Source organism: Cupressus sempervirens, chromosome 11 (assembly GCF_028749045.1).
Source record: "Cupressus sempervirens isolate cs-2001-9-10 chromosome 11, ASM2874904v1, whole genome shotgun sequence".
Classification (NCBI taxonomy): domain Eukaryota; kingdom Viridiplantae; phylum Streptophyta; class Pinopsida; order Cupressales; family Cupressaceae; genus Cupressus; species Cupressus sempervirens.
The window spans coordinates 276,338,840-276,353,466 of record NC_143128.1 but is presented as its reverse complement, the minus strand read 5'-3'; the positions used below and the strand labels follow the sequence as shown (position 1 = coordinate 276,353,466).

The 14,627-nt window shown below is 31.6% G+C and overlaps 1 protein-coding gene across 1 annotated transcript in view; it reads left to right on the top strand.

Moving 5' to 3' along the window:
* Window positions 1-12,042, top strand: part of LOC149529184 (uncharacterized) — a 184,279-nt gene extending 172,237 nt beyond the window's left edge. Inside the window, exons 17-19 of the mRNA XM_089809814.1 lie at window positions 10,515-10,891; window positions 11,165-11,360; window positions 11,567-12,042. Coding sequence (XP_089665940.1) covers window positions 10,515-10,891; window positions 11,165-11,360; window positions 11,567-11,793 — 800 coding nt within the window. The 3' untranslated portion in view covers window positions 11,794-12,042. The remainder of the gene's footprint in view (window positions 1-10,514; window positions 10,892-11,164; window positions 11,361-11,566) is intronic.
* The last annotated feature ends 2,585 nt before the right edge of the window (window positions 12,043-14,627 follow it).

Below are 14,627 nucleotides of genomic sequence, written 5' to 3'. Positions count from 1 at the left end.
AGTGATATTTTGGGTGGTCTCATCGTATTAGAGAAGCGTTATATCCTACTCCAGTTTCATAGGGAAGACTATAGCTAGAGCTTTAATAATTAATTCTAAATATTGTCGTGAAAAATTAATGGGCAGTTGTTGCATTTACTATGGAACCTTTACCCAAGACGCAATTCTATATAGAATCTGAGAGGTGATCTCTTTGGTCCATACTTCTACAATGAGTTTGGAGTCTATCAAAGATAAAAGATCATGACCAATCGGTGCTTGAAGCTTATGATATTTTAAGAATATTGAGCTAGACAGTAATTATGACTCAATGCATCCATGACATGAGAACATTAGGATTCATTGAATGTTATGACATTACATTTTGTGAATGTCGAGAGTCATAGGTGGTTTCAAAAATAGCTTTCCTTATAGATAGTATGTTGAGCATCCACTTAAATCCTTCTCTACGATTAATTAGCAACACGATTGCAGTTGCTCTAAGAAGCATCAAACACTAGCTGGGAGTGGAAGATAGTTTACCAGTCTAAGTGTGCTATCAAACTTGAAAGGAATAAAGTCCCAGTGTAAGAGTCGATTGAAGGAAGGCTCGAGAATGGCCTTTGTCATAGGTTTATTGAAGTGAACACATATTCCAAGTGTTGGTAAATAATCATTTTTAAGTAGGTTTGAGGTGTAGATTCGGGAAGCTGTTACATTTTATTCACCTAGTATTGACGTGAATGTTTGATTTGCGATGGGAAGCTATCAAAACGTTACCGACATTGGTCATATCTGCAGTGAGATTCTTTGGCATCGGAGAGACTTGACAGTTATAGAAAAAGTTTGATAACTTGTAACGGCCACCATATGTCAAGCTGGGAATCATTGGTAACAACAACGATATTTTGATAGAACATTAGATATTTCTTCATATTAAGTAAGTTCTGACGAGTAGCTAGAGACTGGAAGGTAACACTTCCTTGTTATCATCTAAGCATGAGCAATTGAAGTTGAGTTGTGTTAAGCTGAGAAGAACAAACAAATTGATCATCTGTGGCCTCCAATTTACAACACGGGGAATAAAATTCAGTAACAACTCGTGTCGGGAGTTTTTCTCTAACATTGTCATCACATATAGTTGGAATCATATTGACCAGTCTGAGAAGAATACACCTGACTTGTCGTGAATACACAGGACGAGCATGGAGTGAACGTAAGGGCAGGTTATAGAGTTTCCTTCAAAAACCAACGTGGTAATTTGCAAGCACCATTATTGGGAAACAAAGAAACAATTGTCATCCTCCATGCTAGAGGAATATATTCAACGTGATTGTCAAGAGCTGAGTGCAGAGGCTAAATTGGGAGTGTTGTTAACTCTCGCTCCCAGAGTAACTTTACAGCTATTGATTCCTCTTGTGTGTGCAATCCAGTTTAGAAAACTTGCTTAGTAGAAGCAGCGTTGGGCAGAAAAGGGCAAAGTTGTGGATTCAAATTTGGAGAAGTTTCCTCTATACAGTGAATGCAGTTAATCTTAAGCCCGTTGGACACAAAATATTGAGTTCTTCAAAAATTGGAAGATAAAGTTGGCTCGCTATAAAGAACATGACTTGTGGTTGCATGTGATAATAAGGTCAGAATTAATTGATTATTAATTGTATCCCTACAACTACATCTACAACTATCATCTGGCAGGAAATAATATAGAAAATCAGATTGTATGCTACAGTGTGACAAGTTTTATGTAAGTTAAACAAGTGAAACGAGTGCAGCAATTTTCAGTTATGGGAAGAATACAAGGCTTGGATAAAATCACGAAAGATATTTTGAAGCTACAACAACAATTAGCCCGAGACTCACCACTTGATGTAAGAACAGAGGTAATTGATATGTATGATGAGCATAATAGACTTCCTTCAAAGATTCAAAAAGATTTACTCTTCATGGGTTATATGGACTTTCATCCAAAGCTGCAAAACAAGAATGATGTGGCAAAGAAGATGTAATATGAATTGGCCCAAGATCTCCTTGCAAAGGATAGATGCAGAAATTGTATGAGGAGTCTCCAATGGACAATAATCAGCCTTCAAATGGTCTTGCAAAAGAAGTAATATCGAGGTAGGGGCTTCTTGCGGGGCTTCCTACACTAGTTTTCTTGATGAACATGATGATAACGTCTTGGAGAAGACTATCCAATCAACCAATGATAAGGACTCAACATCTTTTCTGAGTGTTGATGCTGATTTTGATTCTGACTTGCAAGTTTCTACATTTGGTATGGATTCTCCTTGTGATGTGTCTATTTCTAAGTACAATGGCATTAACAATATGGATATGTATGTTGAAAAACTTTCTCCCATCTCATACGTAGTTGACTTATCTCGTACACCTACTAGCTCACCTTATTTCGAGAGTCAAATGAAAGAAACAAAATGTAAGACTGTTGCAACTTTATCACACTTTGATGACATTTATGGAATGTTTGAAAAACACCTTTGGAAGGAACAGATGGAGGGGAGACAAAGGGGAGTTAAAGAGGAATTTTCATCACTAATAATAATACAAGAAGGGTTGAAAACTGTGGAATCAGATTACCTACACCTTCTTTCAGATCGTGATCACCTTCTTAGTCTAACGAAGATCTATTCTGAGGCGTTAAGAAAGAAGGAAGAGAAAGTGGACATCCTTTCTTGCGAGCTCGTGAATTCTAAGGACATCCTAGAGGCTTCCTTAGTGGCATTTTAGGAAGCAGAAAATCAGATTGTTGAGCTTAATCAAGCATTAAATTTGGCACACTCTACCTTGGCTCAACATTCAGATGTAGGAGGTGATGAGATTGATAGTGATGACAGCGAGAGGATTGACCATCATGATGATAGTGAGAGGATTGACCAGCATGAAGGCAGGCATGAGAATTCTAGTTTTTATGATAGTATTTGTATACCTACACAATGTTGCGCAGATAAAGATGAAACAAGTGAAAATGATTCAAAGACTTCACTTGACAATGACCATTTCATTGATGGAAATGTTGATTCTAGTATTGATACCTATGGTGAAGCAAATAATTCAGAGTTTTCTTTAGTGCGGCCTAAGGGTTTTTACAGCTTACCTAGAGATTTATCACCACTTCTTATGATATGGCTGCTACCTACTTATTGATTGGTGATTTAATCTTTCTGCATACTCCAGTTATCAGTGGCTGTGTTGCTTGGACTACTAGTACATTTCAGATTTGGCCTGGCCTACGGAGATCAGTGAGTTGCACATAGATGAGTGGGAACTACCCATGTTGTGATATATTCCATACAAGATGTTTACCCTTCTAGTTCCACAACATATTGGTGATAGCATTCTCATTCTTGATGCTGATCCAAGTTATGACAATGACATCTTGAGTCATGTTGTATTGGTTTCCTTGCACATGGATAGTATGATGGGCATCTATTTATTCAGTTAGCTAATTTAGAAGGTTGGGGATTCATCGATCATTTATTTCTACACTCAGGATCAAATTGATAGGTTGGTTTGGGATCCAGGCGTCAACACAAGGTGTGCTTTGCATTGTGGGAGATTTATGATCAGAGTCACGCAACCTACAGCGCAACAATATTTCACAAACTGACATGGGATCCAGGGATTATATTGATAGTTGGGTTGCATTCTCACTTTTGGTACCACAACATGGCAAGTCCTGAATTTAGAGTTACCAGTGTGGGCCACAATAATGCTAATAAGTGGAAGTGGGACCCTAGTATTGGCTATAGACTCATGATTGCTAGAGGGAAAGCAATCTTGAGTTCCCCTTTTTCAGACGTTAGGGATTCTAAAGTTAAACTCATAAAATATTAAATTTGACTTATGAGAGTTTAAAGAAAAGTAATAAATAGGTCAATTTAAAGAGAGTTAAAAGGTGACAAAGAATAATAAGACAAAAAGACAGAAGGCAGCTGAAGAGTCACTATTGAGCATTAAAAGAGAGAGTTTCATTCATTTTTTGGATGCTTGGATTATTTCTTGTTTGGAGATTTTTTGGTTTCTCTTTGGAGAATGAAAGGAAGCTTTAGCTTCTATTTAGGATTGGAGGACGCAAACCCTCAGGTTCTTCGTGGGTGGATTGGATGTAGCCCTAGTTCATCATGTGTGGTAGATCCACATCGGAATTTACATCTGTGATTACAAGTTGCTTTTATATGTTTCCAATCTGATTGTTATTGTCATTTGTAAGATTGGATTTCATGCATGTTATTGCATTGTTGGTTTATAATACAATAGCAAATTTTAATTGTTAAAACTGAGTCTTTTATTGAGGATTTTGGTTCATTTACTAGATTATGTTGTTGGGTTATATTGCATAATTTATCTATTATATGCTGAAATCTGTATATGAGAAAAATTAGTAGAATATCCATTCGGGATATTACAAATGACCTCCTTTATGATATAAGATTCCTCCATCCTTGTTTAGAGTGACCTTTAGTTCTTGTGGGGAGGCCTTTTTCAGAGAAGAGGCATTACTTCCTTCATAAACCACATCCTGGGTATCCACATTATTCTTCAAACCTTTGCATGTGAGCACATTGCTTTGTCCGCTATTAGATCCACCTTTAATCAGCATAAGACAACTTAAATTATAATTATATAATAAATTAATATATCACCCAAGTTGCAGAAAATAATAAAAATGAGACAAATATGAAATTATGATCATACCATAAAGCTACTGAGGGCTTAAGATGAGGAATTCAAGCAACTTGGCAACAGTCTAAAATTAGCGTGTTTCTCTAAGAAGTTTAGAGAGCTCTCAAAAGGACAAAAATGCATTTTTAAAGCATTGAGGCTCACCAAGATCCATTGAGCTCACTGCCGCAAACAAAACCATTGCTTGATCAATCCTATGCACTCCACAAAATTTGGAGTTCTCCTTTGCTTGACAATTCGCCTCCAAGAAAACTTTAAAAAATAGAGTAGTTGCTCTTAAACAGACGTGGCTATCCTCCCAACAAAATAACCTATTATATAGTTTTGAAATTGTGCAAAACAAAACAGATTTCCACAAAAAATTGAGCAATTGATCTTTCATGATCTGCATTCGCAGCGCTGTAAAACCACAAAAAATTGGTAAAAAAATAGTGTGTTTTGCACATATGAGACTTTGCCCAGAAAACATTGTGTCATTTTGGCGGGAGCATAGCAAGCAGCTTCTTAAACTGACTGTGCTTGAGAAGGGAACATTACATGCAAAAGCATGGCCTCCTTGTGGATGCCATGCTACAAGTTGTTGGCCAATGGCTTCTTCTCTGCCTACCAAGTCCTCTTCCTTCATTCTCTTTCTCCATATAATCTTTTGCTTCCTTTTTTCATTTGGTTTCAATTTTCCATAGAGCTGCTTGGTTAGCATAATAATTAATTAAATAATTTAATACTTCCATTTCGAATTGTATAACATTTTCTCTTTAATATTAATTTATAAATTTAATATCAATCATTATCTAAAGTTGACCAAGGACCAAATTAGGGCGATTGTCAATGTTACATGTTCAAAACTGAATTATGACTCAAATTTGAGTAAGCGAACAAGTTCCCAATGTCAAAATTCAGTATTTAAACAAAATATGTATGCTCAATCTATGGATGAATGTATCAATTTATATATTATAATGCATACCAAGCATTACTTTAGGCAATTATGGTTAGGCTGTCATATCTCTATTTTAACATAGAATTTTAATAATAATTAGATAATAAAATGTTACTGAATAAATAATGATAATAAAGTTATATTAAAATTAATACTAAAATATAAAAGTAGGAAATAATAATTATTTAATCTATATTATTAATGAAATAATATTTAGTATGATATTTTAAATAATTAAAAAGATAATAAAATTTCAAGGAGTAAATAAATAAATAAAATTATATACAAGAGACAATATCGTAGAAAGTATGTTGATTTTCTAAATAGAATTTAATAATAAATAATAATAAACACAAATGAGTAAGTAAATAAATAATATAACATAGAATAATATAAATTCACTAAATCTAATGAAAAGTTAAGAGATGTTTAAAAGCATTGAGACTCACCAAGATCCATTGAGCTCACTGCCGCAAATAAAACCATTGTTTGATCAATCCTATGCACTCCACAAAATTTGGAGTTCTCCTTTGCTTGACAATTCGCCTTCAGGAAAACTTTAAAAAATAGAATAGTTGCTCTTAAATAGACGTGGCTATCCTCCCAACAAAATGACCTATTATATAGTTTTGAAATTGTGCAAGGGTAAAAGCACAAACCTGTGTCACCTTTTATAAAGGAGAAGTGATATCAGAATTTAAAGTCTTCAACTTTAATGACATAAAAGTGGCATTTGTGCTTAGAATTTGAAGATGATGTAAACTAATGAAATGTGTAAAATTAGATGAAGTTTATGTCTATAATTTTTTTGAAAAAAATTGAGTGAAAATTTTATCTATTTTTTAATTTTTAAAATCTATTTTTTAATTTTTTTTAAATGTTGAAAATATAGAGTTTTGTTCCTGTCAAACAAATATATGAAAATGTTCATATTTTGGTCTGATTTTGGAATATGTTAGAGTCAACATGTATACCTAATGCACCAAAAAAAAAAAATTGAAATTCAGCTAATATTTTTTAAATTATAACTGGTCAAAGTCAAAGTTATCAGAAATTGACAGTTTTTTTCTCCCGTCAAACTTTTTCCATCAAATCTACATATTTTTTTAAAAAAATTACATATTCTTGAAGAAGACTCTCTCCTCTAGTGCAGTATTAAAAAATAATAATTTTTTAACATGATTTACTATTTTTTTCTTATTTTTGAATAGACATCTTCTTGAATCTTAAAATACCTACTTGTACTATTTTCAAATTATAACATATTATCCTTAATCAAAATTTTAAAAAAATTATATAATCATAATCTTGACTCCGAGACCTACAAAACTATATTTTTAGTTTTAAAAAAAACTTCAATTTAGTAAGTCAAATTGGCCTTCAAAGTTAGAAGTTTGCAAAAGTTCTAATTTTTGTTTGTGTGGCTGCCACATAGGCAGTTCCGGCCGAAACCGTTTCGGCCATAACTGTTTCCGCTGAAAGGGTTTTGGCCGTAACCCCCCAGTGTACAAAATTATCGTCAATCACTTTTTGGCTATTTTTATGATATTTTGAGTCATTTGAAACATGGGGGTTACGGCCGGAACTGTTTCGGCCGAAAGTGTTTCGGCCGTAACTGTGCGTGCCACATCGACGAAAAAATTTGCCACATATGTACGGCCGAAACTTGTTCGGCCATAAACACCTCCAAATATCACAAATGGTGACACAGGTTTGTGCTTTCATCCGCAAAACAAAATAGATTTCCACAAAAAATTGAGCAATTGATCTTTCATGATCTGCATTCGCAGTGTCGTAAAACCACAAAAATTTGGTAAAATAATGTGTTTTGCACATATGAGACTTTGCCCAGAAAACATTGTCATTTTGGCAGGAGAATAGCAAGCGGCTTCTTAAACTAACTTTGCTTGAGAAGGGAACGTTACATGCTACAAGTTGTTGGCCAATGGCTTCTTCTCTACCTACCAAGTCCTCTTCCTTCATTCTCTTTCTCCCTATAATCTTTTGCTTTCTTTTTTCATTTGGTTTCAATTTTCCATAGAGCTGCTTGGTTAGCATAATAATTAATTAAATAATTTAATACTTCCATTTCGAATTGTATAACATTTTCTCTTTAATATTAATTTATAAATTTAATATCAATCATTATCTGAAGTTGACTAGGGACCAAATTAAGGCAATCATCAGTGTTACAACATGTTCAAAACTGAATTATGACTTAAATTTGAGTAAGCAAACAAGTTTTCAATGTCAAATTTCAGTATTTAAACCAAATATGTATGCTCAATCTATGGATGAATGTATCAATTTATATATTATAATGCATGTTAGGCTGTCATATCCCCATTTTAACATAGAATTTTAATAATAATTAGATAATAAAATGTTATTGAATAAATAATGATAATAAAGTTATATTAAAACTAATACTAAAATATAAAACTAGGAAATAATAATTATTTAATCTATATTATTAATGAAATAATATTTAGTATGATATTTTAAATAATTAAAAAAATCATAAAATTTCAAGGAGTAAATAAATAAATAAAATTAGATACAAGAGACAATATTATAGAAAGTATGTTAATTTTTTAAATAGAATTTAATAATAAATAATAATAAACACAAATGAGTAAGTAAATAAATAATATAACATAGAATAATATAAATTAACTAAATCTAATGAAAAATCAAGAGATGTTTAACAAATAGACACGACTCCTTAAAAATAAGATATTAACGGGAGGAGAGTTTATTTTAAAGAGAAAAAAAAGGGGTAAAAAAGAGGAGTTCAGAAAAGAAAAATGGAAGAGGAAAGTAATATGAAGAAAATAAGGAAGTGACTTTTTAAAAAGGTGTCAATGATATTAAAAGGATGTAAACCTTCGAAAGGGTCATGATTATTAATGAAATGATATTTGGTATGATATTCTAATCTATATTATTAATGAAATAATATTTAGTATGATATTTTAAAAAAATTTAAAAAAATAAAATTCAAGGAGTAAATAAATAAATAAAATTAGATTCAAGAGACAATATTGTAGAAAGTATGTTAATTTTCTAAATAGAATTTAATAATAAATAATAATAAGCACAAATGAGTAAGTAAAAAAATAATATAACATAGAATAATATAAATTAACTAAATCTAATGAAAAGTCAAGAGATGTTTAACAAATAGACATGACTCTTTAAAATTAAGATATTAAAGGGAGGAGAATTTATTTTAGAGAGGAAAAAGGAGGAGGAGAAGAGAGGAGTTCAAAAAGGAAAAATGGAAGAAGAAAGTAATATGAAGAAAATAAGGAAGTGACTTTTTGAAAAGGTGTCAATGATATTGAAAGGATGTGAACCTTCGAAAATGGTCATGATTATTAATAGTTGCAACCCTTTAAAAATATTGTGATTATAAAGTAGTGGGACTTTTCTAAAGGATTTTAGTTATGAAGTGTTGTAATTTTTTGAAAGTATTATAACTATGAAGTGTTGTGACTATTCAAAAGATTTGTATTATGAAAGGGTGTGACTCTTGGAAAAAAAGAAGGTAAGAAAGGTATGTTTATAGATTATATTTGTTTAATTATATTTATGAATTTATTTATATTAATGAATCATACTTGTGAATAATATTGTGTAAACCTATGGGGTTAGCACCATTGATATTAATGAGACTCGAAGCATGGAGCATGTGAGATATTAAGATCTCCATTTTCCACCATGGCCGAAAATCAATATGAACCCGAAGCGTGGTATATGTGAGATATTAAGATCTCCATTATCCACCATGGCTGAGAATCAATGTGAACTCGAAGCATGGAACATGTGAGATATTAAAATCTCCATTGTCTGCCATGGCCGAGAATCAATGTGAACTCGAAGCATGGAACATGTGAGATATTAAGATCTTCATTATCCACCATGGCCGAGAATCAATATCAAAGCATGGAGCATGGATATATTAAGATATCCATTGTCCGTCATGGCTGATAATCGATGTGCCAGAATATTCTGATGTTGTCAAACATATGCATATATTGTTGGCCTTGGATAGAAGATGCCCATTCAAGAAGAATCTTAAGAGGTGCGCTCCTGAAATGACGGCGAGATAGCTATGAGATAAAAAGCCCTACCTGAAGACGTCTTTAAAATTGAGGTTAACTTAGAAGATAGAATGATATAGTTAGTTTTATTATTATTGTGATTCTAACATTTATTTTGTAGGTATTACTTGTCCCTAAATAACCCTATTAGTAGGGACAGTGCATAGGCAAGATGTTCATACCAAGGCAAGATGTTCATACCAAGATCTATGACACTGAGTTGGCATAGGATATTTTTATCTTCATCTGTATAGAGCCACATAATTCATTTCATCTTACATCCTGGTACCTGCAATTAAAAAACAGTCCTCACACAATTCCACTAGATAGATGCTAATCTGGACTAGTCAGAAACATAATCAGTACATTTATTCTAACGTGTAACACAAATTAATATCCATAATTATGAAAAGTTATTAGTAATTATTCGTAAACAAACATATAACTTATTTCCGAATCAAAAAAAAACAAAATCTGCTCCTTGAGTTTTCAACTTTATGTCGACTGTTTTTTAAAATCCAAGTGATTGGTTGGAGGAAGAAGACACCTAGGAGGAGATTGGCCAGTTCTTCGTCGGAAGCAAACTAAAAATCAGCCATTTTTTGAATGACCAAAAACAATTAAACAGTTAACCCACGATGTTATTGCTTCCCAATTAATGAAGCAATTACTTTAGTTCAGTACTGTAATAAATTCTCTCTCATGGAAAGGAAAACTTTTTATTTTCTTTCTCCAAAGAGTGCTGGAATGTTATCGTTGATTTCACATTTTGGCTTCTACATTTTCAGATTCTCACTTCGCAATAAACTGTGGCGGCTTACAAATAACATCCCAGGAAGGAAGGAATTATGAGAGTGATAACGAAACACTTTCTCCTGCCTCATTTTATGTGAGTGACACACAAAGGTGGGGAGTCAGCAATACTGGAAATTTTATGGACAATTCAGCAGAGAGTTTTACAGAATCCAGTCAATCTCAATTTACAAATACATTAAATGGGGAGCTCTATCAAACGGCACGCGTATCTCCCAGTTCACTAAGATACTATGGCTTAGGTCTTGAAAATGGACCCTATACAGTAAAACTACAGTTTGCTGAAATAAATATTCTAGACATAGGAAGCTGGAAAAGTCTTGGAAAACGCATTTTTGATGTTTCCATTCAGGTATGTCTTGCCCGCTTTTATAATGGTTTAATTTATATTTCCTCTTCAAAAACTGTCCATCTATTCCTCATTTTCTCCGGGCATACGGCCGGTACAGATTTAATTTCAGTATTTTCCTCTTTTATAGTCTTTTCCATTTTGCAAATGGTGTGTACGAGATCAACAACATTACTCTAAGAATAAATGCATGCAATCAAATTTGGATTCTTGTTTTCTCATTGTGTAAACCCTAGGTACCTCAGTTCTACAAGTTTTTGTCCCTTGATGTTGCAGGGGAATAAAGTATTAACGAATTTCAACATCCAAAAGGAAGCCGAGGGTTCATTTATATCAATTGATCGATCTTTCAGGGCAAATGTAACTGACAATTTTCTTGAAATTCATTTCTTCTGGGCTGGGAAGGGAACATGCTGTATTACAAAACAAGGAACCTATGGACCTTTAATATCAGCCATAACTGTTACACCTGGTAAAGATCGCGAGACTTTTATCTTACGTCTTTTGGTTTAAAGAGATGTGAATTGAAAATATTTCTGTAGGGGATAACACAAAAATGAGCATCATTGTATGCATTCTTTAGCAGATCTCTGCAAATTTATTTGCATAACTTGCAAACATTAAATGTATTGAAAACTTTACATATCTTTGTCGCTGAATAATTTCTCTGGTGTGTAGATTTTACTCCTACTGTTTCCGATCGTCCACCTTCCAATTCCTCCTCGAAGAAAATCACGCACGGATTGGTGATTGGAATAATTTTCGGTGGAATGGCTGTTGTTTTGATCTGCCTTCTTATAACCATTTCCTGGCTGAGGAAATTCAGAAAGACCATAGAAGCACGTCATGGTCAAGTACACGAAGGTAATGGCCAGAGCTTACAGGACGTGAAAACGCAGGCATGATATATGTTTATTCCAATTGAGACGAGTTTAAATGGGAGAAATATGGTAATGGTAATTGCTTCTATCAGTGTTTCAAAAGAACTGGAAAAATGTTTGTTCAGAGGTGATATATGAATGTATATAAAAAATAATGTATAGTATGTAAGATAGTGGATAATAGGTCTTTAATTTATTTTTATTTGTATAAATTTGTTATTCCGGGCCTCTACTTTTCATTATCAAAAAGATGATAAGCATTTTATTGTTTGATATATTGTTTTATGTTATATATAAATAGTATCGTGTTTTTAAAAAATATATATATATATTGATTAAAGTCTTATACACGAAAGTTGTGCGAGTTTTATTGCTCCTTTATATTATATAGTATAAACAAATATTTGCCATTCCATAATCATTTTGAAGTTTAATAATATTACATAATATAAACATATAGTTACCTTTTTTTATGTTTAGTTAATTTTTTCCATTTTTTATTAATTGTATATTAAAATGTTTAAATTACAAGAAAAAAATTACAAAAAATCATTTTTATTTATAATATATTTTTTCAATAAAATCTATTATCATTTCTTTATATTTTTTATACAATCTATGTAAATATATAATTTATATTAAATAAAATAATAGGAATAAAATATAATATTTTTATTAAAACTAAAATTAAAATTTCATATAAGTTATATTTAAATCTTAAATTTCCTATTACAATTATATAAAGTAAATATATAATTATATATTAAATAGAATTGCTAGGCCATACTTGTTTATCATGTATTATTTTAACTTTTGAATAAATTGTTATGATTTTTAATTGTATTGTTAAGTATTTTGTGACAACATATGATGTTTTTATATGAGTATATAATGTTAAATAAATATGGAGGTGATGAGTTAGATTTAAATATATAGCTTAATTGTATAAAGTGGTATTATTTGAGTTAATTATTAGTACTTGTCATAGACTACGTATAAATGAATTCCAATCTATCTTATATGCAGGTTTATGAGTTGAATTCCAATCTATCTTATATGCAGGTTTATGAGTTGTTGATATATGCTTTTTTATAGAATATAAAATTTATGTCTTACTTCATTGTTATGGCCATTATTTTCTCCAACTCTTTTTCCCCCCCTTTTTTTTTTTTTTGCTTATTATTGTATAAATTGTTTTTTTGTGTTTGTGTCTTATGATTTCTAAAAATTTATAATGAATAGTTTATAAAAATGTTAAAATAAATTATGAAGATGAATAGATTATGTAAATAAAATTAATTAGATGAACCAAAAACAATTTTAATTTCATCATAATCATTACATATAAACTATTATTAAAATTACATATAAATAAATTAAGATTGAAATTAGTAACTATTCCTTAGCTTTAATTATAATGTATATTTAAATTAATATTTTTTTTTAAAGTAATTATATAGGAACTATAATACTAGTCATATTATAGTCATAAATTATAACTATTCTTATTCACTATTGATTAAAATATGTTAATTCAAAATTATAATAGAATTTTAAACTAAAAATTAAAAATCATGGTTCTTACACATTAATCAAATTTAAATTATATCTATTACTTTACCTCAAAATTAAAAATAAATAATACTAATAACTATATTTACTTACATAAATAGGCAATTACTTAGCCACTACATGACCATTGTTTATTTTTTAATAAATATATTTTGGTGAAAATTAATATCCTTTTCAAAAGAACTTATATATTGTTGGAATACAGTACTCGGGGTATGGCTTATGAGTTTTGCAATTTCTACAGATGAAGTGTCCCAATTTTCATCTTTTTGAACATTAAAATTTGTGTTTCATTTGTCATTAACCATTAACTTCTAAAGAGGTTAAGGTTCCGGATTGAATTTCAATTCAAATTCTTAACCTCTCATCTAGATAAATTTTGTACCATTAACCTTAACCTCTCATCTTAAAAGATTAAGATCAAAGTTCAAAATACACCTCTCATCTTAAAAGATTAAGATGAAAGTTCAAAATACATCTCTCATCTTAAAAGATTAAGATCAAAGTTCAAAATACATGTTTTTAGATGTGATAAATGGTTATCAGCATCTTTTGTTCAAATGGTGAAGGATTCTATATGTGATCAAATTTGAATAACTTATTATTGGTAAGCAATAGGGAGGCTCATGGAAGAGCCATTTCGAAAGGATTTGCGTTGTTAAGGAGGAGAAATTTGGTTTGAAAGGACCATCTTGGCTATGACCTCCTTCGACATTTTCTTCTACAATGATGAGTCATTGTTTGGGTTGCATATTGTTTTAGTAATACTCCAAGAAATAACAATCATCTTAAGCCAGCCTTTAACCAGCCCGCGGTGGATGATATAGTCATGAGCAAAGAGATATCTCTATTTTGTGAATACCCATGTATATACTCCATACTCACCACTTCCACACAAGCCAAGATCACCGTCTGTACACGGTGCGAGAGCTCCAAATACTCAAAGAATATGAAGATTTCCTGCTCACACCTTCTCAATCGCAACATCTCACATTCCTAGCCGCGACACATTGAACAATGTTAGCTAATTAACGACTGAGGTTTGCAGTAATTTTCAAATCTTTGAATGTTGACACAACAAGAATGCCAACGCACATGGACTATATGATAGAGTGCCTCTTGACATCGCGTGGGACTCCGAGTTCACAATATGACTGCAAAAGAATGGGTAAAGAAGTATGAATGTGGTCTAGCAATGTGTCTAACCAGACTATAGCTGAATCACGGTGACTTCCTTACTAGAACATGCAGTGTGGAATCATAGACAAGCATGTGAACCATTTGAC